Source organism: Melospiza melodia, chromosome 2 (genome assembly GCF_035770615.1).
Source record: "Melospiza melodia melodia isolate bMelMel2 chromosome 2, bMelMel2.pri, whole genome shotgun sequence".
NCBI classification, from domain to species: domain Eukaryota; kingdom Metazoa; phylum Chordata; class Aves; order Passeriformes; family Passerellidae; genus Melospiza; species Melospiza melodia.
In genome coordinates, this window is record NC_086195.1 from 86,552,903 (window position 1) to 86,579,204 (window position 26,302).

At 39.3% G+C, this 26,302-nt stretch overlaps 3 protein-coding genes across 17 annotated transcripts in view; 1 reads left to right on the forward strand and 2 right to left on the reverse strand.

Moving 5' to 3' along the window:
- Positions 1 to 2,546, reverse strand: part of ALG5 (ALG5 dolichyl-phosphate beta-glucosyltransferase) — a 20,942-nt gene extending 18,396 nt beyond the window's left edge. For 2 of the 3 annotated variants that reach the window (XM_063149195.1, XM_063149194.1), the window contains exons 1-2: positions 1,885 to 1,987; positions 729 to 870 (exon numbers count right to left, since the gene is read on the reverse strand). In XM_063149195.1, the coding sequence (XP_063005265.1) occupies positions 729 to 870; positions 1,885 to 1,974 (232 nt within the window). In that variant the 5' untranslated portion in view covers positions 1,975 to 1,987. Of the gene's footprint in view, positions 1 to 728; positions 871 to 1,884; positions 1,988 to 2,527 lie in introns of those variants that run through there. The other variant, XM_063149196.1, reaches the window with a different exon arrangement.
- EXOSC8 (exosome component 8) lies at positions 2,153 to 26,108 on the forward strand. Of its 4 annotated transcripts, none has more exons than XM_063149200.1 (11): positions 2,154 to 2,211; positions 3,782 to 3,818; positions 4,811 to 4,874; positions 5,418 to 5,491; positions 6,044 to 6,089; positions 7,089 to 7,194; positions 7,281 to 7,326; positions 7,591 to 7,687; positions 8,743 to 8,863; positions 10,781 to 10,887; positions 17,206 to 17,363. In XM_063149200.1, exons 1-11 carry the CDS (start codon positions 2,195 to 2,197, stop codon positions 17,268 to 17,270), a joined length of 780 nt encoding a protein of 259 aa, XP_063005270.1. In that variant the 5' UTR covers positions 2,154 to 2,194; the 3' UTR covers positions 17,271 to 17,363. The 4 variants fall into 4 exon arrangements, with proteins under 4 accessions (XP_063005269.1, XP_063005270.1, XP_063005268.1 ...); XM_063149198.1 differs by lacking the exon at positions 17,206 to 17,363 and adding an exon at positions 11,297 to 11,509; XM_063149199.1 differs by lacking the exons at positions 10,781 to 10,887; positions 17,206 to 17,363 and adding an exon at positions 25,597 to 26,108 and having other exon boundaries at positions 2,153 to 2,211.
- SUPT20H (SPT20 homolog, SAGA complex component) overlaps positions 11,438 to 26,302 on the reverse strand; it is a 29,436-nt gene continuing 14,571 nt past the window's right edge. For 2 of the 10 annotated variants that reach the window (XM_063149187.1, XM_063149186.1), the window contains exons 16-24: positions 25,224 to 25,335; positions 22,963 to 23,068; positions 22,514 to 22,672; positions 20,472 to 20,784; positions 19,427 to 19,581; positions 17,086 to 17,141; positions 13,448 to 13,553; positions 12,794 to 12,921; positions 11,438 to 11,966 (exon numbers count right to left, since the gene is read on the reverse strand). In XM_063149187.1, the coding sequence (XP_063005257.1) occupies positions 11,832 to 11,966; positions 12,794 to 12,921; positions 13,448 to 13,553; positions 17,086 to 17,141; positions 19,427 to 19,581; positions 20,472 to 20,784; positions 22,514 to 22,672; positions 22,963 to 23,068; positions 25,224 to 25,335 (1,270 nt within the window). In that variant the 3' untranslated portion in view covers positions 11,438 to 11,831. Of the gene's footprint in view, positions 11,967 to 12,793; positions 12,922 to 13,447; positions 13,554 to 15,682; positions 15,797 to 17,085; positions 17,142 to 17,401; positions 18,552 to 19,426; positions 19,582 to 20,471; positions 20,785 to 22,513; positions 22,673 to 22,962; positions 23,072 to 25,223; positions 25,336 to 26,302 lie in introns of those variants that run through there. The other 8 variants (XM_063149185.1, XM_063149184.1, XM_063149193.1 and 5 more) reach the window with 7 other exon arrangements.

Genomic DNA, 26,302 nt, shown 5'->3' on the forward strand with positions numbered 1-26,302 from the left:
TACTTTCAGTGATCAGGCTTAGCAGCTGCAACTCTAAGTGCTGCCCTTTCTGAATGCAGAAAGAACACTGAAGAAGATCACACACATGATAAAAAGACAGGACAAAAATATTTTTTCTGAGGAACCAACTTTTCTTTTTGAAGTATGTAATTCTCTACACAACATTAAAGGATAAAAACATTCTTTACGACTGAGCCTGTAAAACAGCACTGGTTTTATCTATTTAAGCAAGCTGTCAGCTTGTGCACTGCCACATCACTTTGGAGTTTGATTATTTCTATCACATCTAAATGCCTTCACTCAGTATCAGGTACTCCTATCTATGGCCAAACCAAACACAAACCAGTGAGATCATCACTTTTTCTGCTTGTCTGAAGCTGCTGTTGTCATTTTAAAGAGTGGGAAGCTCTCAAATAAATGAAAAAAGTATTTTACTACTTCTTGCCTTGCAGCATTTGAAGGGGCAATGAACAGCCATTCTTCTGGGGTTCATTAAAATTAAGAGGATTCTTACAAGTGCCCTATGCTATTTTTAGCAGTAGAAATCAAGTTACACTATGCCTTAATTTTGAAATCCAAAGTACTTGGACTGTTTTCTGGAAACTGTGCCCAAAATCTGATACATAATCTGGCCTGCCAGAATCTACTACTAACCCAACTGACCTCTGCATTATTACAGTAACAACTGACAGATTTTCTTCTTTTCCTCAAAACTAGAAAAATCTTACACCGGTTTTCCTCATTGTATGAAGGCACAACGACAGAGAGTTCTCTTGTAGCAGGATCATGTAAATTTGGTGCAGATCCTTTCCTGCACTCAGCATCTTCGTGGGGCATTGTTTTGGCAGTCACATGAGCGATTACACAAATCTGTGATGAAGAAGAAATGAAAAAAGTTGTCAGGCATTCTGTTAGAAGCTTACCTATCTGTTAAATGTGCTACCAGGGGCAACCACGTATATTTCAGTAACGAGGTGGGTCACTCTTGTGGAATTTCACATAGGACCAAAACCCTCTCATGCTGTTTGGTTACTCCCACTGTGATCACTGTCAGCATCATTGCCTTGCTGCTGTTTTTAACTGCAAAGCATGCAGGTGCCTCCAAAGTCGTGGTCCAAGCTCCTTCCCCCTCCTTGAGCACAAAAGCAGGTGCCACCTCTGATCCCCACCAAGCCACTGAAATCAATGGTAAGGCTCACGACAGGCCAGCCATTTGTGCTTGCAAAACTAAGGCTCTGATTGCTTTATGCACGGCTAAAAAAAGCGGTAGAACTAGGGTTCTGGAGCACTTTTACTTGGTGGCATCACACACAGAATCACTTAGGTTGAAAAAGAACTCTGAGATCACCGACGCCCCAACAACACCGTATCAATCAGACCACGGCACTGAGTGCCACGTCCAGTCTTTCCTTAAACACCTCCAGGACGGTGCCTCCGCCACCTGCCTGGGCAGGATGCATACGTGGCACTGCGGACAGGCAGCAGAATTTCGCTTTCCAGGGGGTCGATCTTCTTAATCTCGCAGGGCATTTCAGATAGGCAGACACACAGCCACTTCCCAAATGGTTAACGCGAAGGCGTTACCAGGACATTTCCCAACACGTACTCTAAGGCTGAAATGCTCTGTCTTGGTGCCTTTGCCAGGCACGGCACCCCACGCCTTGCCGAAACACGCTGCCCGCACAACCCCCCGCACAAGCGCGGCCCTGTCGGCTTCTGCCGCCCGGCCCGGGCCGGCCCTGCCGCCTGTGGGACAGCGGAACCCCCGGACAGGGCCGGGACCCCGTGCAGCGCCCCTGCCCCGCGCCGGGGGGCGGGCATCGGGCGGCCTCGCCCACCGCCCCCGCCACGGAGCCCCCCGGGCCCGCCATGCGCGGCTCTCACCAGGACGAGGAGGAAGGCGGCGAGGGCCGCCAGCGCCAACGCGGCTGCGGGCAGGGACAGGGGCAGGGACGGGAGCGGCGGCAGCGCCATCGCCCGCGGCAGCCGCGGGGCCCCAGCGCGCCGCGACAGCGACGCGGAAGCGGCCGCGCCGCCCGCCGGGTGCCGCTGGGAGCCGCCGGCGCCCCCCAGCGGTCAGGGCCCGGCAGCGCCGCCACCCCTGTGGCCGCCGCTGCCGCCGGTCCGCCCGCGGAGGCTGCCGGGAGGGCGGGCCGCCAGGGGGCGCCACATCCGGGGCGGAGACGGCACCGCCATGGCGGCGGCGTTCAAGTAAGTGCTGGGCCAGGGGGCCGCCGTCCCGCCGGAGCCGCGCCGCGGGTCCCGCCCGCGTCTCCCAGCGCCCCTCCGGCCGCGCGGGGACCCTCGAGGGCTCGATCCGGTCACCCCTCCGGCCGCGCGGGGACCCTTAAGGGCTTTATCCGGTCACTGCCCCGGCCGCACGCCGGGGGCGGGCTCTGGGAGGGATGGGGTCGGTGCTGCGGGGCTCTGGAGCCCCCGACGCGTGCGGGAAAGACTGAGCGAGCGGGGTTTGGCCAGCCGGGAAAACGCCCGGCAAAAAGCCGAGCTCAGTGAGGCCCGGAGCTACCTGGTATCAGAATTGCAGAGTATACCGAGGTGATATCAGCGAGTCCAGTTCCTGGCCCTGTGCAGGATACCCCCAGGAGTCACCATGTGCCTGAGGGCGTTATCCAGGCACTTCTTGGACTCGGGCAGTTTTGATGCTGTGACCTCTGCCCTGGGGAAGTTCCAGTCCCAGTGCCCAATAATCCTCTAGGTGACAAACGTTTTCCTGCTCTCTGACCTAAACCTCCCCTTACACAGCTGACCGAATTATAAGGAAGTTAAAATTGTAGGGAATTCAATGACTTCCCATTTATAACTACTCGTTTTAGAACAGGAAAATGGTTTGGGTCGGAGGGGATTTTCCCAGATGATCCAGTTCCAATCCCTGTGCCGTGGGCAGGGACACCTTTTGCTAGACCAGGTTGCTCAGAGCCCCATCCAGCCTGGCCGTGAACACTTCCAGGCATGGGGCATCCACAGCTTCTCTGCGTAGGCTGTCCCAGCATCCTTGATTCTATTGTGTGGCTTAAAAGCTTCAAACAAGGTTTAGCAAGTGCTGTTACATGAACTGTAAAACAACAGACCTTGTGTTGGGTTTCTAATCCAGTGGTACCCGACCAACACATGTGGAGCCAGCAGGAGCCAATTCATGCTGGCCATTATGTTGGTGATACCTCTGTGTGTTAGTTTGCATTTGGAAAACTTGCCTATTCCATTTATCTTTTTTCCACCCCTGCCCCAGAAGCACTATTTTAACAAAACTGTGACTGCTTTGTTTAAATATTGGCAACAGTTTTTATAAAACATTTTTTTTACCTTAATGATCCCTGCTTAAAATACCAATACACAGGTACTGTTACTAGTGTATGATTAATAATAAGCATCAATTATTTCTCATCTGAAGCACTGCATGAAGCATATTTTGTAGTTGTACATTGTCTCAACGATTCTAAGAAAAACTGAATAATTAAAAATTTTTATACAGATTTTTGCATTGGTTTGCAGTCCTTGAGCTAACAGATATTTCACACAGTGTTGTAAAATTTTCCTTTTTGCATTCCTTGAAAGATGAAAGCTAGCAGTTTTTGTTCAGTGTATGCGCAGGCAGGTTCATTGTGAAAACATCTTTTTTTTTAGATTAGTTTAAAATTTCCTCATTGTTCTGTAACTGTATTGCAAAACAGTTTTGTCAGGCATCTTGATTCCCAGATTATTTTTCCCTGTGTCTTGCCTACTCAGGAACTTGCATTTGAACTTGTCTTTCTATTTATTCTAGAACTGTGGAACCATTGGAATATTACAGGAGGTTTTTGGTAAGTGAAACATAAGATGCCGTATAAGTTCCTTGCAGTGAATTTTTTCTTTCTTGCTTCTGCTCTTCTAACTTGTCTGTATGGAAATCTGAAACTATGGAAATAGAAACTGAAAAAAAAAACCCAACCCAAAAACCTGTCTGAGCAGGTGAAAAACTTTTGTGCTCTTCAGAACATGCTTTTCTTTCCATCTTTCCATGGTGTTGATACTGTTCATCTTGATGGGTGAATGCTTCTGTTGGTCTTGAAAGCAGTTCAGGTTAAATTTGACCAAGATGGTGATGCAGGTTTTTGCCTAGTACAAAATGGTGTCAAACCAGGCTTTTAGATGCTACAAAAATTAGTAATAGAGACTACTGATGCTAACCATGCACACTGTAACTGCGGGGGAAGAACACTGAACAGCTGAACCTTAAATTAGTTCAGCTGTTACTAAAGTTGTATTGACTTAGAAATGGATCCAGTATTATTGCAAATTTTGGTTCTCATAATTGAACCAAAAGAGTTTGCTTTTGAAAAGCTTGAAACTGCGGTGAGTAATCTAAAATGATGGAATATTGTTTCAGTTTCTAAAATAAGGGTTATGTGTTGTACTGATGGTATTTGAATGCTGCATTTTCTTTTGGTGCAGGGTTTTTCTTTTGTTTTCTTTAGTTCACTCTAATTTTAAGAGCTCCACTAAGCAATGCAGGCAGTTAGAAACTCTCATTTTAAGTTTACCAGTGCGTGTTCATTCTTGGATGATGTTCTGAATCTAGTCTCCTGTAGTACCTACCCTTGAGACATCAGTCAATTGTTATAGTGTCTAAATAAATTTGAATTAATTTTAAAAAATCAGGAGTTTTCTTTTGTAGGCCTACAACCACAAACTACATATCAGTTGATGAAAAGCCAGCTATAGTCTGACTATATTACCGTGCTATTTGATAAAATATTACCGTGCTATTTGATAAAGTATGTTTTCTAATTTGAAGTTTGTAATTTTTCTTTAGAAGGAGAACTGTCGGCCTGATGGAAGAGAGTTAGGTGAATTTCGGACAACCACTGTCAACATAGGCAAGTGCTTATGTGGAATAATAATAATGGGGGAGGTATTATTAATATCAGGTTATAGCGGTGACCTGAATGACTTGCTAATTGGTTTTCTTGGTTCTTGTATTTGGAAACCAGGAAGAGGAAGGATTTTTCTTTACAGTTTCAACAAGCATGAAAGAGAATGTGGGGTACAGTGGTATCCTCAAACATTGTTTTCAGTCCTGTTCCTGGGCTAATGTGCTCAGTGTGATTAGTCAGTTCCGCTCCTGTATGTGCAGCACAGTTTAGGTGCCCTCACAAGTTTGCAGATGACACTGAACTGGGAGTGTTATCTGATATGCCAGAGGGTTCTGCTGCCATGCAGAGGGGGCTCAGCAGGCTGGAGAACCTCAACCATTCTGTATGATTGACTGTTTAATACAGAGATTCTGTCCCACTCTGGATTCAAGACTTTGCTTGTTTAGTACAAAATGATGGAAGGTAAATACTCCATGAAGGTTGAATGTTATTTAGCGCGCTTTGAAGGGAAAATAGATTTTATTGAACAGTACTTTTTCTCTTCAGGTTCAATTACAACTGCAGATGGTTCTGCCCTGGTGAAGTTAGGAAATACCACAGTGATTTGCGGAGTAAAAGCGGTATGGTTGGTTTTCATCTTTATTTATCTGTTTGCTGATTTTGTGCATTTGTGTTTAGAATTGATCGCCCTTGGAGTTACAATAATGTGCCAGTCAGATGCAATTACAGTCTTTCACCTGAGTTACTTCCAGACCTGAAAGTTAATATATAATGTAATTGTATAATCCTACCTGTATAGTCTGAGAACATGTATTTTTGTGATGCCCATCATGTACAAAACTAAAGTCCTTGTTATTTCTAGATAAAAGCTCTGTAATTGAAAAAAGTTCCTGAACATGGATCAGTAAGTGTACTGGGAATGAGCTGGCTGGACTATTGAATGCCTTGTAGCCTCATCTCTACTGCTGGCCTGCCATGACCTACAAGACAAATGACTGTTCATCCCTGTACTGAGTTCTTCCATAGGAAATTTACAGACAAGGAATGATTAAAAATGACTTTTGTAAATCTCATTGTAATAATAACTGGGAAGAAAACAACCATTTGTATATAGAACAACTGAAAAATATTTTGTACAAAATTCTTCATTTTTCTCTTTTGTATTTCTCCAGGAACTTGCTGCACCTGCAGTGGATGCTGCTAATAAGGGATATATTGGTAAGTGTTTCAGTATGGATCTGAGGTTTTGTATTACTTCGGCTAAAAGGTTGTGGAAATTGTGTTCTGTAGATTTCTTAAAAGAATTCATTTGGATCAAATTTTATTACAACTCTTCAAATTAATTTCAAAATTGCCATCTAGGCATCTAGAATTCCCTTTGTTTTGCTTGTGAGTTTTCTGTATACAGCTACCTTTTTGTTGCAGTTTCCAGGCTGGGCATGGAAGGAAACCTGCATCATTGTGTATATTAAGAGGGAGAAGGTACTCTATAAAAGACAGTGGCATGCATGGTTGTGCAAAGGCATGTTAACTTCTGTTTCGAAGTCCCAGTAGGCAAAAAATGTAACTGTTAAAAACTGTGAAATAAAAACTGTTTATTTCTCAGAGAACTGTAAGTCCCAGTGGTACCTCCTCACTCCTGTTTGGAGTGTCTTTGGAAATAAAATAATTCTGTGGAATTGAGAGACAAAGTCCCCTTTTTCTAAGGCATCTCCCAAGTATGTTGTTTTCAGTAAGCTTGACTATGCTTAGGTTTTTTCATGAATGTTTATGCATGTTTTTGCTTCAAGTCTAAAGCCTCAGGTTTTAATAGCTGATAGAAAGCAGACAGCATACCAACAAAGTCAGGCAGTGGAATGGAAATGCTGCTGTTTCTTGATCTGCTGAAAAGTGCTTAATACTTAAAGAAGTGTTTGTGTGGGTCATGATAGAGAAGGATTATAAACAGACAGTGATAGCTAGGACTATGTGCTTTTCCATGGAATATGTAGTTCCTGAGTACAGAGAGTACAAGTTCTACAAGTTCTTTAATACAAACTCATGCATAACTTTATTTTTGAGGGGAGAATTAGGAAGGATTGATTGAAAAATTCTTGGTCTTGCCTTTCATTTGAAGTACATAAAATAGTATTAATAGCATTTGTTATTTATTTTTTTAGTTTTGATTACCCATTGCCTGTTTTTTTTGGTTTATGACTAATGATTCTTGCCACCTAGTTCCAAATGTGGAGCTGCCATCCCTCTGTGCAGAGAGGTTTCGCTCTGGACCACCTGGTGAAGAGGCTCAAGCAGCAAGTCAGTTCATTGCAGATGTGATTGAAAAGTAAGAACCATCTTAGTGCTGTTAAAATACAACCAAATCTGTCTTGGTGCCCTTTCATTGCCTTGCTTACTCTCATTTTATTTTAGTTCACAGATGATGGTGAAAGAAGATCTGTGTATTGCCAATGGCAAGGTAAGTTCTGTCTCAGAATGAAGAGTTAGATAGTAACAAGATCACAGGACCTGTACACAAGTACAAATACAGAAGGTATTTGAGGTTATCGGGGGTTTAATGTTGGTTTTGCTTTTCAGTCTCCATAGCTTAGTTTACTTCCTAAGTGCAAAAATCAAATGATAGAAATAAGTACCTGTATGTAGTGTGGCCAGAATTTTCTTACATATTAGACCACTTACTTAGCTGATGGAGTATCTCACATGTGCAAACCTTTTTTGATAGCTTGCATGGGTGTTATACTGTGATATCATATGTCTGGACTATGATGGAAACCTTCTGGATGCCAGTGTCTTTGCTTTGTTGGCAGCATTAAAAAATGGTAAGTCTTATTTAGAACAAGAGAGACATTCTGGTAAGTGTTGCTTGGAGAAATGCATTCATTTTGAACCCTGCTAAGTGGGTAACCAGTTCATGGGACTGTTTGTTTCCTGTCATTTGAATGCAAATACAAGGTGGAAGTGATGGTGGGATGCCATAGGTGTGTAACACCTGAAAAATAGGATCTTTTTTGTACACTTATTATTGCTTTCTTAAAGGACTATCTGCTGTTCTGCCATGTGTTCTCTGGTGTCAGATACATGAGTCTTTCAGCAGTGACCATGAATGAATTTAACATCTGCATCAGGGTATTACTTTGATAATGTATTTTGCGTAGGCAGGAAGAGCTGTTGGAGGCTTTGCTTACAGAAGTACTTTGTCACAACAGAATATTCCTTTCCTAGCTTAATGAATTATAGTTTGTAAAAAAATGTGTGGCCTGACTGTTTGCAGGTGTGTGGCTTATAAATGCATGAAGGAGCAGTTTAAAGGGAAGCTTATGGCAAGGCCTCCCTTTCTAACTGTGAATTGCCAGCCTTGGAATTCCCCTAGCTACTTGGCTCTTGTCCTTGTCACTAGCAATGTATGGGTTGTCACAGCAAGAGGCAAGAGTTAGCTGAAGGTCAGGTTGCACTGTTTCTACAGATAATTACAATTCACGACATGAGACTACATTACTACTTTTTATATGCCCAGTAAACTTGGGGGGAAAAACACTTTTGGTTAAATATTCTACAGTATTAGAATCTAAAGTACTAGAGTCTAAAGTATTTTAATTGTGTGGTATTTTGGAAGTAGAAAATATTTCTGTGTAAGGAGAAAAGGTTCTGTTACCCTCAATACAAAAATCAAACACTTCCTTGAAAAGGTCATTCTAAGCTAAATACTGTCCTTGAATTCAAGAATGATTTTTTTTGTAGAGAGTATAATTAATGTAGGAAAACCTATTCTGATTGATTCTCAGCGGGTTAAGAGAACAGCTTAAATATTTCAGTAGTTCTTAACATTTCTAGGCCTGTTTAATATTAGACCATTGTAATTTTTTCATCTCTTCAGTGCAATTGCCGTTGGTTACGATAAACGAAGAAACTGGTTTATCAGAAGTTAATTTAAAACAGAAGAATCCTTTGATTATCAGAAAGCATCCGGTTGCCACATCATTTGCTGTATTTGATGAGTAAGTTCCAAACTGTTTTGTACTTTTTGGAAACAACAGTGTTTGTAAAACAAATGAAAGATGGAAGATGCCACCGATGATGTTTGTGCACTTCTGCCAGGGACCAGAGTGGAGCCTCAGGCAATGCTGCTCCACCTGTCTTAAATCCACAGCCTCTCTCATTGAAGGGGCCTCTAGTTCTGTGATGTAAGGAGTTCACAAGACAAAGTGCAGTAAAAATAAGCTTAAAAGTACATGGATGGGTACTGTTTGAGGTTTTTAAGATGAAAACATTACCAGTGCAATTAATGTTTCAGAAGCCTGTGTAAGTAACTGATAGAAAAGACGGCAGTGTTTGAACAGCTTATTCCAAGGATGTAGTCAACAAAGGAGGGAGGAAGTAACAGTCCAGTTAGAACAACAGAACCCCTGGATAACTGAAAACATAATTACTCAAGGTGAAGTGTAGCCAGCATGCTTAAGTCATTGTTCATGTAGGAAGAGAATCTGATTATGAGAATTCAAAGTAATCACATCTGGTAACTTGACTCCTCATCTGAAATTGTCTACTGGGTCTTCCTTAGGTCAAGAATGTTAAGAATGTGCCCTGCTGCTATTTATAAGAAATGCAGTCATTTCTGGTGACATCCATTTGCAAAGTAGAAAGTGACAGGATAGTGATCACTCTGCTATTCAAGATTTAGGTCTGTTTGGAGATCATGGGGGGTTATGGCACATTAATGTGTATTTACAGAAATTATTAGTAGGGGCCTTTCATCCAAATAACAAATGATGTGGGGAGAGCATTAATGTCAATTGTTGACCAAGTGATTACCAATGCATCAGAGCAGGACATTATTGGTTCTTTAGAATGCCTCTGTTAATTGCTTTAGTACCATTTCTGCTGGGTCTGAAGTTGGATGTACACCAAGTGAGTAACATACTAGGCAGACAGCTGTCAGTAAGGTATTATTTACACACAAATCACACATACTTACACATAGACCAGAAAGCTGCCTGGGGAAGAAGGCTTTCCGTGAGTGTCTGTTGGGCTTTGTTTCCTTCCCTGAAACCAACTGTTGCATCAAACAAGTTACTGAAGTCTCCTTTTAGCTTCTAAAACTAAGTACTGAAGGGGTGTCTGCCTATGTTGTGTGGTTTGTGTTGGTTTTATTTAATTTTTTTTAATTCTGGTTAATAGCTCTTTCAATAAAATGCTTTACATACTCTGGCTTCCAGAGGCAGTTTTCTTCTGCATAAAAGGCCTCCTTGAATAAATGGAATGGTAATGGAAGTGGTAGGTTGCTGGTTAGTGTGGCCATGGCTGAGGAGCACTGCTGCAGGGCTGCTCCTGTGGCAGCAACCTGCACATCAACAACAGCCATGCACTGAACTGCTCATGTGACAGCATGAAAGCCAAAATAAACTGTCTTAAGCAACCCAATGAATCTGGTTTTGAACTATTCCCAGTCTGAGTGATGTTAACAGTTCACTGACAACAAACTGAGAACCACTTTGGTGAACTTGCCAGTGGAAATCAGTTTTGCTTTAAGGTGTCTGGTAGAAATTAGTGCAGCCTACACCCAAAACCAATGCCAGTCTTCAGCATAACTACAAAATAACAACTGCAGTCTTTCATATTACATACTGAAAATAGCAATTCAGTGGCATTTTCCTGCAATGTCACAGGTTTATGAAACTGCTTATATGCCTATTTTCCACAGTCACAAACACATGATTATGTGGACTCTCCCACATTTTTTGGCTTTTTTTTTTTTTCTTTCTTTTAAAATTGGTGCATTTTGGTAGGAAAACAGATAAGCTTGAGCACTAAATCCATCTACAAGTATGTGGTAAGACTACAGTAAAAATTGTATTTTGCTATAACATTAATGGAGCAATGTATACCAACATATGTGCATGCATTTCTTTCACAAGCACATTACTCATTGTTGATCCAACTGCTGAAGAAGAAGATTTAGCAACTGGAACAGTAACCATTGTAACTGATGAAGAAGGCAGACTGTGTTCTGTCCATAAACCAGGTACTTCTAAATTTACTACAAAGAAGCCTATGAGAGACGATGATGTTAGGTCAAGAAAAGATTCTGTACCTGCTTGGCTTTGTGAGATGCAGGTGCTTTATGGTAACAGTGTCTGCCTGAATAGTCATTAAATTACCTGCTCTTGAAAGAGTTTTAAGATGGTGGGTGGCATGACTAAAGTTCAAGAAGCAGTCACAGGAGAGGACTAATTGTGGGCATGTCTCCTGTTACACCTCTTGTTTGTTTTCATTATCTTTGCCTGAAGCTAGGGCTGGGAAAGCTGTATGCTCCTCAGTGAAAGGTGCTGGTAATGGTAATTAATGTATTAATACTTGCATTTGGAAAGCACAGTTAGATACACATAACTGAAGTTTAAATAGAAAATCAAATTGTTCCCTTCAATGTTTAGGTGGAAGTCCTCTTACAGGAGCCAAGCTTCAGGACTGTATCACCAGAGCAATTACAAGACACAAAGAAGTAAAGAAGCTCATAGACAAAGTAATAAAAAGTATAACACCCAAGTGAACAAAAAGAGAGCTCTTTTCAAAAATGGATTTGTAAAAATTGTATTTGTTACAGTGTTCACAAACCTTTTATACTAAATAAACAAATATCAATACTACATTTACAAAGTTCATCTTTTCTAAAATGTTTTTCACCCTCATTTTATGTACAATGTTGTTGACTGGTAAAAAATACAAGATAAAACATTCTGTTAAAAAATTAAGTGACTAGAGGAAACCAGATCCTAGCCACTTTATAGATTAAATTTCTAAGTTCTGTAGGGTTGGCTTCCAAAATCAGTTCGTTTCTTTTAGTGTAATGTCAAAAGTTCATTTTCCCACCAGTAATATAAAACACTAATTTTATTTTAAGCCTTTTCCTTAACAATCTGAAAAAAAAAATCCCCTTCCAATCATTTTTTTTGTGGGGGGAGGCAAGTCTCATGATTTTGGAGGGGCTGATGTGCCTCTTTTCCTTTTACTTTTTGAGTGGCTGCCTGAATGTTGATGATGCAGGTGAGCTGCTTGTGCTGCTGCCGCTGCCATAGCCATTTGATGCTGCAAGAATCGCAACTGCTGCCATGGAGGAGAAGGGAGAAAAAGCTTGTTAGTGTTGACTATAAAGCTTTCACATCAGGAAGAATGAAGAGGGAGAGAGAAAGAAAAAATAAAGAAGCACCAGGTTGACAAAAGGAACACACCATGTACTGGGGCAGTTGGGTACAGTCAAGCAGCACCAGTGGCACAGAAGCCTGCTGAGGGCACAAGCTAACATTTTACATGTGAATGTGCACAGCTTTGTTTCTTTGCCCTTGCTCTTCATTGCAGTAACTGCAGTAACTCAGCAACTTCACTGAGTGTTTGGGTTACACAGTACCTTTTTAATGTGATAGCTTCTCAGTGTATGCATTGTATGAATTTTCTGTATATATTACAAACATGCGACTGTGTGCTAAAAAATGCTAAAATGTTTTCATGAAGCATCTGAATGGTAAAGGAGCTTTGCAAAGGTCTTGCTTTCATGTACTGACTGTAGCAGGGCTACATTTGAACTTCCAGGTGCTTACATCCATGCCATTTTGAAATCTATTGGCACCTGGTATAGTATTTAGATATGTGCCACAAGCACCCCTTGAATGTTTGCAAATCAGGAAGGTGGAGGGCTTAAACGAATAAAAATAAATTCAGTGCTCCAAGCTGAGAGAACCACAGATTTCAGGTCTTGCATGATAGTTTGCCAAATACATGTTGGTTTTTGTTTGTTTTTCTTTAAATTTGCGCGACCATAACTGCATTAATTAAAAAGAGAGCCCAAGAGGGTAATATTTTGGATTTTGGAGCCAAGAATTGTATTTTTAATTTGATATTTTTTTAACACAGTCAGAGTGAAGTTGCTGGATTACTTGTATCTGTTGCTGCTGCTGCTGCAAGGCTTGTTGTTGTTGCTGTTGCAAGGCAGAAGAGAGCTGGAGTCTCTGCTGAGGAAGGCTTTGCCCAGGTCTGTTCACAGCAGAGCCAAGCTGAGACAACACTGAGAAAGGAGAAGGGGAAAGCAGGCAGGTCAAAGAGGTCAGATTGAGTTGGTCAGGAGGAAGACATAGGAATACAGTGTAACAGGAAAGGGGGATCAATTGAATTAGTTTCAGAGTCAGATTTGGAACAGTGCAGAATAAAGTATACATGATATACATACTCTGTTAGTTAATTAGATTATGAAGTGCTTGTGGAGACAAAAAGGTTTCTCACACTGGATGTTAAGCACAGAGTTAAAGAAACATTCCTTAATGAAGTCTGGCATGAAGTTCGCTGCATTTTCATTTTGTCTTAAGTGTAACTTGCTTTCATGTGATACTATCAATTGATGGCACTTAACTGCCAAACAAAGCAGAGAAGTGCATGCTTTAGAAGTCGAGTATTTCTCATAGAATTCATGTCCTGATAACAAACAGTAAATCACTGTGATCTAACGTAAGACTTCCTTAAGACCAAACTTCATTTCAGTGTGAATTTATCAGCATAAACACTTCACTACAAAAGGAGGCTCAGCAAGCACATACCTGTGGCTTGAGGTTGCATAAAATTCCCTACTCCAGTCAGGTTAATTACAGCAGCTTGTTGGGCAGATAATGCCTGATCTTGATTGGATGGACCTTGGTCAGACCCCTAGCAAAAATGAAAAGCTTGATCCTTATTACCAAACTTTCATATCAATGAATAAGCAAATAAAGCCAGTGTGAAGGCAAACTTCTGAAGTGCCATTTAAAAACATTTAATGCTACTTCATCCAGTGTGTGCCAGATACAGGCTAGTGTAGTCAGTAATAGCAGAACAAACAGATACTGAACACCCCAGAACAGCTTTGTTTTGGCAGAAATGGTAGTGCTCTTGTTACTCAGCAGAAGTCCACATAGTTTTCAATTTCTCTGCAGTCTAGCAGAGACTACACTTCATGGTTGTAATCTTACAACAATTTCCTGTCCCACTCCCAGCCCCAAAGTCTTCAGGGGCCCCTGAAATACCCATGTGTAAAGGTCCTAATCCATCAAAGTGTGCAAAGGCTGATGCATTCCCATGTTCGTATTGTGCTACACATCTTAATTTCATAAAAATACAGACCCTGCTTTTAAAATCACATTATCAGAACACAGTAGTTTTCACAGTAATCACTTAAACCGAATTAATGGAGTCTGACCAATGTCTCCTGAAGTCAAAGGGTACTGAATTATGACCTCTTTTAGAACTTAAATTACGCACTTATTTATAACAAAGGAAAATAAAGTATTATATGCACAATTCATTATATGCATGGCTTATGAGTCAGAAAAAAGATGGTTCAGTCCAGGAGTTGCAATGCTTCTTTGGCATTACATTATAATGCTACTAAGATCTAGGAAAACCAAACCAAAAGATTGCATGTTGAGACATCATCACCTCCATGATGACTAGGAGTCATAGAAACACCATGTGGGGAGAATCCCTAAGTATGACAGAAAATGCATGTTTATATTATATTAGTAGCACAGAAAATTGTTGTTGTTTTTGGGCCTAAGTTTTTTCACTAAGCACTGTGAGCACATAACATTCCTATCCGTACCAAAGCTAAGGAATCTAGCGTTCATAATATCTCATTTTAGCCAACAACCCCCTCCTCTATAATGCAAGGTATGAGAGAAGTTCCTTAGGGCAGTTTAACCGATGCAGAGATTGATTTTCTCCCGAACTTCCTGCCACAAGAACTATGCTTACATCAGCCTTTTTATAAATGCCCTTGATGTTCAATATCTAGAAAATAAAACCCAACAGTAAAGGTCACATTACTTTTTTTTTTTTTTTAGTAGTTCAACGACTAGCTGACATTCAGAGATTCGGATGCTGTGAACAAATTGCAAAGTTTCCCATTAAACCTTCCCACAATCCAGAACAAGGCCTGTGGCACAGGAGACTATATACCATTAAAAAAATCAGAGAGGCATCTTATTTATGAACAGTCTACAGTATCACAAGTAAAATTATGACTAACTTGAGTACGCAGTAGAGAGTATTTGGTTAAGCAGAAGGCTTGTGTGTCTGAGAACTCAAAAGCAGAGCAGCTAGTTTTCTCATAGTGCTGCATCAATGTTGGTTAGGATTTTTAAGTACTAACCTGGTACTTGTACCTTAGGATTTTTAAGGTGCAACTGACCACTCAAAATTTGTCATTTCAAGATGGATTGGTGTCTATCAAGACTTCAGATTTCCTCAGTGATTAAAGCCTTTAACACTTATTACAGGCAGCAGCAGAGCAAATTTCTTAAGATTACAGCTTTAAAGACAACTTGTATTTCCTTTGGTGCAAAGGAATTCTGCTGGTGCAAATTCTGCTGAACTACAGCAGTGAGGTTTGTAAGCCAGCTTACAAACAGCAGTGTCGGTAACAAGTGTTTGTTTCTCTGTTATAATGTTGACTGCATTTTTTCTCTGTTCATCTATCTGTTAGTTATGATAAACAAAGCACTAAGCTGATTTTACACCACTCATACAATGGGGCTGGCTCTCTTCATGACAGAGTCAGACAATGCTCAGCAGTTGTTATATCTTTTCTATACAGGATACAAATAGAGAAGTATAACCCAGCTCCAGCCATAGCAACAGAGCCACTGCACTCTTTGCTGTTTGAGAAAGTTTAGGAGGAAGAGTTTCCTTCCCCTCTGCTTCAGATCCATGGGGTAATGGCTCATTTACTTGTGGAGATGGGGAGAATAGGCGGAACTGTTTCATCCATGCACCCCAGACTGAGGGCTGTTAGCACACACCTGTTCTCCCTGCTGCTGAGGACTACAGGTTGTAGGCTGCTGAGATTGCTGCTTTGGAGAAAACTGTGACAGCTGCTGCTGGAGTGGGTTAAAAATAAATGAACCACCTGGAAGCTGTTGAAGATTAAAAACAAAAGGCATAATTCAGTCAAACTGCTGAGTTTCCTACTGTTCTAGGATGAAGATTGTATTGATAGTGGTGTACTTCCCAGAGGCTTGATTTTTTGTTTTGTAATGCCTTTAAAGTCAATCAATTTACAATTGCTGCTGTTTCTGGAAAAGGCTCATGCTCTGAAAACAAACTTGAATGAACTGACAGAAAGGTATTTCCATAGGAAAATATATTTTAATTATTTTAATTGAAATGGAAGATACTGTACTGATACTGGAAAAATAAATGCCAGTCTTCAACAGCACTGTATATAATTTCCACTTTCAGAATATTCCACTGAATTTTAATAGATAGTGAAACGGCCTTGATTCCTCTCCCTTACCCCAGCTTTAATTGCACGTATTTCAGCTGAATTGTTCTTGGTTTATATGAGTGGCAGAGCTAGCTTGAAAGAATGTCCTTCATGGAATCATTCAAATACAAGCATTTAATTCTATAGAAGAGCTCCACTCTGACATAACTGCCTCCTGTGCCTGCCCTTTTCCATCTTTCTGGAGTGTACAGGAGTGGGAAGAGGAAGTAGCAAAGCTGGTAGTCATTTTTTGAAGTGTGGTGCAATGCATGTGGAACACTGAAGCTGCAATTCTGCACCTGCATCTGGCAGCTGACTGCAAGGTCTGGGAACTCTGCCCAGTTCCACAAACAACCCCTGCTCTGCTTTTAAATGCAACTCTGATATAACAAATATCTGCTCATGTTTGTATTTGTATGTATGCTTAGTGCAAATAAAGCATTTACAGACCTTCCAAACTCCCTATCTTACATGAACTTGCATTTCTAAAACCTCTTGAAACCTGTTACTGCACCTACCTGTGCATGCTGAGCTTGGCTTTTAGGCATTCTATGTGTAACCTCTGAGTGATTCTACTACACTGTTTTGTACAGTATAATTGTAACTTTAGTCTGTGATCTGCAATGAAACCTTAGGCAAATCCTGAAAGATTGTATTTTAGGGTTAATCTTTTGAATTCAGATGTCAGCATCTTTATATTGTTACTGAGAATTATCTGCTTTTTTCTGAGCTGGGAATATGACTTCCACCTTGTATGTCTATGGAGATGTTTTTTCTCTTATTCTAAGCCTTTTAAATAAGCAATTAAGATTTGCAGTAAATGGTCTGACCAACTGGCTCCAAAGATCTGTGTGGGGCAGTGCAGTAAGCAGCACTAAGCAGGTCTCTACAGAAAGATAAGAAATTATCATTATTATTGTGTCCAAGTATATAAATTACCTGTAGAAGATTTAAGGGCCGAAGATTTGATGTATTTTTCAAACCAAATGGGCTGCCTGTTAAAGAAAACATCTTTTTATTAGTAGTGAGTCTTTACTCAGTTCTATTTGTGTTTTGCAGTACACCTTTCCACTGGGACTATTTCTAAACATCTGGAAGTTGGAAAACTGGCAAGTGTAAATTGAGTGTAAACTTAATACTCAGTGTATAATAATACAAGTATAATAAAAATGTAATACTGGCAAGTGTAAATAAGGTGTAAACTTAATACAATGCTGCATTTTCCATAATGCAGCTCATAGTTATTCAGACTCAAAGTGCACAAGAGCTGACTAAATGGAAAGAAACCTGTATCTCTACATTAACATTATACCCTGTGACCTATAACCTGTTGGTGCATTTACACAAAGGTGATTGTGGAGAACACCACAGCAGTTATTTTTCAGTGATCCTTCTTCTGCCTTTTTTAGATTTACTGTACAAACAGTAAAGCTTTTTAAAGTCCAAGGGCTCAATGAAGTAATACACTCTTACCAATCTTTAACAGAAAATAATCCCACCCCAAATCTGAGTGACACTCCAGTAAGACAGCAGCTCTCAAACAGAAGCCCTGGAGGTCTTGCACAGACCTAGCTCAGCTCATTACCTGCATCTGTTGTGTGTGGGTGACAGCACAGCATGTACAAAAATGTGACACCTAACTGGTAGAAGCTGATAGTGCTTGAAAGGACAGAAGTAGACTAAAAGCAATCCTCATGAACTGAAGAAATGGTCCAAAACTCAGTAACACTGATTTAAAAAAAGACAAATGACCAAGTACAAAATTGTAACTATCTTTGCGTCTATACAGCAAGAAAGGACATGTGAAGTTACAGGAGGTCACAAACATATCCAAATCATCCAAATACAAACTACAGAGCACACAAAAGAAAAGAACCTCTCCACACAGTTTACATTTATAAAAATCACTGTCACAAGATGCTGTAGAGATTCCGAAAATATACATGGGTTCAAAAACCAATTAGATAAATCCACAGACTAGAAATCTAGCACAGGATATTAAGCACAAAGATCCATGTGGATATTCTTCAGCTGAGAAAGTCTCAAAGCTGTAGATTGCCAGAAGAGGTACAGTTGTAGACAAGGAATGTTTCATTTCACATTTTTGTCTCATCTCAAACACTCTCCTCAGTATCCTCTAATGGCAACTGTCAGAGACAGAATATAAACTGGATGGATTTTTGGCCTAAACCAGTAAAGCCATTCTTATGTCAAGGTAATGCTGTTGCAAAAAATACAGATAAAAAATAGGCAGACCTCATTTGGGGAAATGTTAACAGGAATGTTGTGAAAGAGATGAGATGCATTTATTCTGCTGTGCTCCACAGTGGTAAATCAGCCAAGCTCAGGCTTGTGTCCCGTTTTGGTTATCACATTTTAAGAAGGATGTAAGCAAATTGGACAGTCTAGAAAAGAGTGACAGGATTATGAAAGGTTTGAAAAATACGACCTATCAGAAAAAGACAAATGTGGGACATGACAGCATGTTTGATACTTAGAAGGTAAAGAGAAAGAGTGAACAACTATTTTTCACATCTGAAGGCTATAGGAGGAAAAAAAAATTGCAATTCAGGAGATGCATTGTAATTAGAAGGAAATATTTTGCATGGATAATGAGCCACTCCAAACAGCTACTGAGGAAGACTGGAATCTTCCTCAGTGAAGATATTTAAATACAGTTTATATAAACATTGGCTCAGTATGGTTTAGACAGATTTAACTCTTAGTATAAGGGATGGATATCTTGAAGTCTTCTACTGTTCTCATTCCATAACCATACATTAGACTCTTTTTTATTATATGTTCAGAAAAAATAAACTGATAATTTAAATTGTGCTTTTAAGATTTATATAGTTGCATTTGAAGGCAATAAGGAACTACGTAATTGTTGTACAAGAATAAAGTAGTACCAGGGCTAGAATAAAATACCCCACACATTTAGAAAGTGAGGCCTCTTTCTAATTTCAATCATGCCTTTTTTCTGGCAGTCATCATTATCAAAATTTCATTTAAATTGGAGTTTCTTCTGAACTTCTTACTGAGTGCACCAAACAATCCAGGTTTTGAGTGTGTACCCCCAGCCCAGCTCACCAAAAACCAGCTTAAAACAATCTCCAACACAGCCTACGCCTTGAATACAAAAAGATGTATGTTGTTCCTGAGCTCCAGTCATCAAATACACAACCTCTTCACACAAAGGCCACTTCAGTGCACTTTTCTCACAGAATGTTTTCACACTGTCCCTGTCTGAAGGGTGGCTTTTCCACTCAGTCACACTGACCTGCTTGGGAGGCAGATTGCATTGCAGCGGGCAGCGCACTTGGTACCAGACCTCCTGGGGGTAAAATGCCACTCAGATTTATACCTGCAGGGGCTATGGCACCAGTGTTGCACCCCAACATAGGGTTTGAACCACTCATCAGTGACTGTGCTCCACTGTAGAAGAGGAAAGACAACACATGAAACCCAATTGGCACAAGTAAGTCTGAATAACTAAATTGTTGCCCTCTGTCTCATGGCAAGTAAATCAGTAGCTTGCTGTAAATTATGGAACTATGGATAAAGCATCAATGCAGCTTAAAAAAAATCATTTTGCCTAGAGCATAAGATATATTTGATATTATGAGCACATACTGTTTTTTTTCTTCTTTGATATGAACTGTTAAAAATAAACCACAAGTGGTCCTTTCATTCTAGAAATACTAAAAGGCCAACAGTCTGCAAAATGGTTGTACTATCGTAAAAGGAACAGGTTTGCTTTTTCTTTTTTCCCTATTAAAAAAAGTCTAATTTATCAACAGTGACCAACTGCTGAACACCTTAGCTGGGTAATTTGAATGTCTGATACCTGCATTGAAGCACACTATGTGTCTTACACTGACCATCATAATTGCAGAATTTTCTATAGTCTAAGAAGCAGTTCATGTTATACCGTACCATCTATTCTTGACAGCATTTATTTTCTTCAAACCACAAAATGAGTTTTAAGGATCAAAGAGTATTTCACCTCAATGCTTTTTCAAATTGAGAGAAACAAATCTGTTCCCATTTTTCGTTTAGATTGGTCTGCATATGATATCTACTTCCCCTCTAATAAAAAGTTTTCAAACTTACAGAGCAAAACCTCAGAAATCACTTAAACTGAGATAAAGCCTTCAGAAATGAACCTATACGACTCCACAAAGATGAAAGCAATAAAGGCCTTTTTTAACAGATCATCCTGAAAAATATTGACCCTAATGGATGGTGGACAGTCCTGGATCACATCCCCTCCCACCAACCAACCCCCATGGCAAATTAAGAAACCATCATAACAAAAGACTTACCACACAGAGCCCACTACATTGATGAAGTTAAGTCCTGCAGGGTTTGCCATGACCTGGGTGGAGGTTGTTCCTGTAGTAATGGATGTTACCATGGTGGAAAGAGGAATGGTCATTACAGGCAGTGCCTGGCTCAGAGACATTTGCTGCTGAGCAAACGGGGTTAACAAAGTGGGCTGAGGGGTGAAGCCTGAATCTTGGGGAGTAGGGGTGGCAGAAAGGGTAATAGGAGTTGAGCTCTGAGCATCAGGAGGGTGTGGGGTCGATGAAGGGGTGTTGGTTGGAGTAGGAGTAGATGGTTTAGGAGTTCCAGACCCTGCTCATTGAGAAAAATAAAAAGTGCTAGTTTGTTATAAAAGGCCAGTCCTTTTTGTATAAGGTTAATGGAATCTTAGCATTGACAATTTCTTCCATTTTTTAGATTGCAAGTGTTAATTTCTACATGACAAGTGTAGCAGCACACACTCGTTGTTAAGGATGCAGTATAATCACAAAGAAAATCCAATCTCCATGCTTCATTCCTTGTAGCATACACCAATTTCTATTTTCCTTTAAGGCTTCCATAATCTATCATACATCAAGTCATAATTCTATTCAAGAATACTTAAAATAATTTCTTAGTGACCATTTTAATCTAATTAATGTTTGTCCTAAACAAATAGTATCCATGTACTGCCTGCACAATAGGTTGTGTTAAAAACTTATATGGAAAACAAGAGTCAGCAAGGTCATGTACAATTTCAATGATCATGGGGCTGATCTAAATTTCATCATAGTCAAACTGCAATTTTCCAAGTAATGATCAAATAAAAAGCAACTATCTAATATTTAAGAACCACAGAAGAGGATAATACCGCATCTTTAAAAGCTACTGTGTAATTCTCTCTACTTAAATGTAACACACACAGCTGTATTTGCTGTGGATGCAGTAGGCAAAGCCTATCAATAGAAAAACAAAACAAAACCAAACCCCCAAAAAGCTTGAGCTGTTTTTTTTTTGTTTTTCTTTTTTTTTAAGCTTTTATGTCCTGCAGAAAGAAAGGAAATAAATATGAATGGTGACCAGAGCCTTAAAGTAACTGTGTGCAGCAGATTTACACAATTCATAACACTAACATAAATCCAGACTCAGTATTTTGGAAGAAAACTTAAGTTTTCTTTTTTATCTTGTGCAAAACAAGAAGGCAGAAAAGTTACACCTTTTGAGCTACCCAGATTTTAAATTATTTAATGCAAAAAGCACATTATAATACCATGCAGGATACTGGAATGTGCAGTATACAAGTATTCATTAAAAATTTTGAGAAGCTGCAGCTATGGTTTCCTCTTTGTACAGATCTGTTCATGAAATGGCTCAAGACACATACATGTTTTAGAAAACATTTATGATCTACAGCTAAGATTACAATGATCCTGTCAGTGTTAATGAAAATACTTTAACTAGGATGTCGCTTCTGATTGAAATTTGCATTTTTACACCTGAGAATATGGTGCTATCATCAGCAGCATCACCACCACACTTGCAATCAGCAATGATTTGTAAAACAGTGTAGGAGTGTTTTTAAAAAATCATCTTATCGTTTATTGTATCATCACCTCGGGACTGATCAGATTATATACATACACAGATACACAACTGCACCAGCTCCTATAACATTTAAAAAACCAGATGCTTAAATAATGTAAAGGCAAATTGATCTAACATACTGTTTTTACACTGGAGGAAAAAAATCTACACTTTGGAATTCATCTCATCACATCATCTACCAGCCTTTCATATATGAGGAGATCATGCTAATTGCAGAAAATGTATTAAAACGTATACACAGAGGGTGCATACATATATATATACAGAAAACGAACACAGTTACAATAAACATAAAATACATACAGTGAACAAGAGACCTGCCTAAAGCTGCACAACTTATACAATTTAGGGTACACTGTACACTTAAGTTTCATCATTCCACAGGTTAAGAAGTTTATCTCAGGAAGCATTTATGCAAAAGCCTAAGATTTAATGGAGAATTTAGGTCGTGACTCACTTTGTGAAGAGCTCGCAGGAGACATGGCAGCTGGAGAGAGCATGCTAACTTGATTAAGATCCATAGATTGTTTCCGAGAAAGACCAGGAGGCTTAGAAGGAGGAGGCGGAGTTGGGGATTTTAGATGGCCACTTGACTGTTGTGAACTAAAAATATTACCTGAAAAAGCGTAATTAAAATACATTACTATTCTGTAAGTACATGTTACCTTGAATGTTAAGATAGAATTTTGTGAACTATATAATCAGAAATTAAAAAAAAAAAACAACAAAACAAAACAAAAAACCCCCAAAACAAACAAACAAACAAAAAACAACAAAAAACCCCATGCTCTTCTCACAGATAAGATTCTGGTATTTTTTAACTAAATCTTAACTAAAGGGATATACTTTCATTTTACAACAGGCAGATCATGTTAAAATTAGATGTTTGAGTCAAAAAATAATTACCTGAAGAGCTACTTCCTGAACTTGAAGGTAATTTGATAGGAGGAGGTCGGTGTTTTACACCTTTCCCCAGTACTGAAGACTGAACAGAGCCTGATACACTTTCCGGCTGCTGGGAGGAAAGAGCAATTAACACTACCAAAGCAATGACAAAAGTTTTCACATAGCTGACAGAAAAGACAATTGATTGTATGAAATCAACTGATTTGTATGAAGGCTTCTAAAAACTATGATAATATTCCTTTCAGCCATTTCAGATGCTTATGCATTTATTTTTAAAAAATAACCTAGGATGAACTCTCTTTACATGAATTCTTTACCATCAAGAAGCAGCACGAAAGTGCTAGTAAAAATTTAAACTGAGCAAAAAAAAAAGTTATATAATTAAAGAGCTTCACTTTTCTCCATAATTCTGGAATTTCTCATAGTAATTTTCACAAACACAAAAGTGATGAATACACTTGAAATAATAAAACATTTAGGTTTTACTTGAAAAATGACATAATTTAATTCACTCATTCTCTATATACCTGCCATTTTCAACCAGGACAGACTTAAAAAACAGGATCAGAATTCTTTGTTCTGGGAGCAGGATTTCAAATAAATTTAGGAAAATCTTGAATGCAGAGAAATCAAGACATATTTCCCCACTAGTTTCAGTGGGACCAGAACTTCATACTCTTAGAGGGAACATCCAGCCTTTTTGTTTGCTTTTGTATCCTCATCATCAGGTTATCTGAACATGTATCTGCTTCACCTATTTGAGTCTGTAGTTCTCAGTCACTCACAACAGACCCTACATCCATAATTCCAATAGCTGACACTGTCTAAAGACTCAACAGTGAAATGCGTTCAGTTATATTCTATGTGGTTTTACCTTATAGCAGATGTCCATAAATGACAGTACTGTTTAAACAAACATACAGTGTGCAAACTGCTGAAACTGGGAAATGAGGCTGGCAATTCAGTGAACATATTATGTCAATACTGGAGCCTCAATTAAATGTGCATGAGCTAAGAAATCAGAGCATTGTGCAGAATCACCCTTTTTGGTGAGCTTAACAATGATTCTCAGTGATAAGAGACAGTCCCTCTATATGTTTCTAATTGCTTGCTTATAAAAAAGAATCCTTTGAGGAAAATTCTGAGGTCTACCTTTCTGTTCTTGTATTGAAATCTGCTTTCTTGATTTTGAAAATAAAGACCAATGCTCCATTTCAATGGTAACTAGATAATACAGTAACCTGAGTAACTCTAGTCCAGCTTTTGGCAGGGGCTTGGACAGGCAGACAAGCTGACATTGGCAAGCACCCTTCCACCCATTTATTATATGATTTTAATGTATATATACACACATGCATGTTGTACGTGTCTGTATGCCTGCACACATACACAGAAACATCCATATTCCTTTCTGCAACTGCTGGCCTTGGAATGCTGCTGGTCTGCCTGACACCAGGAACTACCTCCTTCAGAAAAACATTGTTGGAGCTTTAAAATAGATGTTTAGGGGAAAGATGTCAAGGAAACACCCCAGGGGATACCAATCTCATTTACTAGCTGGAGTATAACACACAGCTCACTGCTGAAGTACTGACTCTGACCAAACAAAGCCAGAAGCAGCAAGTAAAACACAAGGCACTGCCAACAGGCAGGGAAATTTAGGAATGCAAGAGTTTATACTGGAAATGTAGAAATGCGTGTGCATGTAAACATACACACTTTAAAGTTGTTGGGGTTTGTGTTTTGGAGGTTTTTTTATATGTTTGAGCTTTTTTTGCCTTTGGCTTTTTGTTTCTATTGGTTTTTGTTTGGATGTTTTTGTAAGTTTTCCTCTTCAAATTGAAGAGAAAGTAATTTGAATTTCTAAAGGTAAAAGTAGTTCAGCTACTCCATCTGCTTCTGTGTTTACTGACCTGCAAAACAAGACACACAGCTGCATTTTACTATACTGCTCTATGAAAGTTTCACCTGAACAGGGGAAAATGCTAAAACAAAACTTTGGAGCTAACTACATGATACAGAGCCAACCTCCCACCCCTTAAAACAGCTAAAAGACAACATTTGAACATTGAAAACATAAATGTTTTCCACTAACTTTTCCAATATACTCACATTGAATGATCATGACCATAATGCATTTAAAAATTCATTCAGGATAACATTTTTAGGTTATTTTACTGTTAAATGTGGATAGCAAAATTTATTCTAATATTTCAATAATTAAGCGCAAATAAAAGAAATTTGTAGCTTGATAAACTCACTTCCATTTCCTTCCCTGGAGAAAGATGACTGACTGATCCACTTGAATTATGAAACATTTTCACAGTACATTTAGCTTCATTTTGCACTAACTCCTGGTACTGGTTCACCACCCTGAAACAAACAATAACGACATAAAAAGATTGACAAGTTTGAACTTCCAGAGTATACATATAGATAAACACATAATTGTATATGTTATAGTCATATATTTTATATATTGTGTAAGCATATCTCTGTGTAACATAGAGATGCACATATATAAAACATACTTATACCTCTTTGTATCTTTCTACATTATATTCCTGGGCTCTCAGATTTATTAAATTTTAACTTTTAATCTCTTTTTTTTTTTTTTTCTAATACAAAATACAGTGTGAGAAACACTCTACTGGAGGAATACAGAACACAACAGAACAGTTCCATTCCCAAAAGCAACTGCAGATCTTTGGGATGTCAGTCAACAGGGATCCCATTCTCCCTTTATTACAGAGGTCCAGAATATTTTATAAAAGTGTCTCTTCTGGTTATGCTGCCTGTGAAACTGTCAACCCTCCTTCAGCTGGAGGTCCATGTCAGATGAGAAGTCTAAATGCAAGGGCTGAACAATCACTCCCCTGTGAGCATTATGACAGACATTTGCTAAAGCATTAGGGATACAAGTTTAAAATATTGTTTTATCAAATTGAATCAGATACTACATCTCTACTCATCTAAGACAACCAAGCTGAGGGAACACTGTTTCACAAACATGAGTGGAATATACAAAATGACCTTGAAATATACTCCTCTATTGTTTCTTCTTGTCCTTGTCCCTGAAACCCTGTTGATTATTCTGATGAAAGGACTTGTGCAACTCAGTGATATGATCAGGAAATCAATCCCAGTTAAAACTAGGCTCTTGTAATATTGTTGTTTTATTTTTCAGCCAGCCAATCTCCCCAGTTCAGCTTACAGAACAAACAGCAAAAGTATCAGCACAAAGGAGGCAGGAGAGAATATAAGCAAAGAGTTTCTTGATCAAAATTATCTATTTAAAAAAAGAATATTATGATTGATTTTTGATCAAATCAAAGACCCA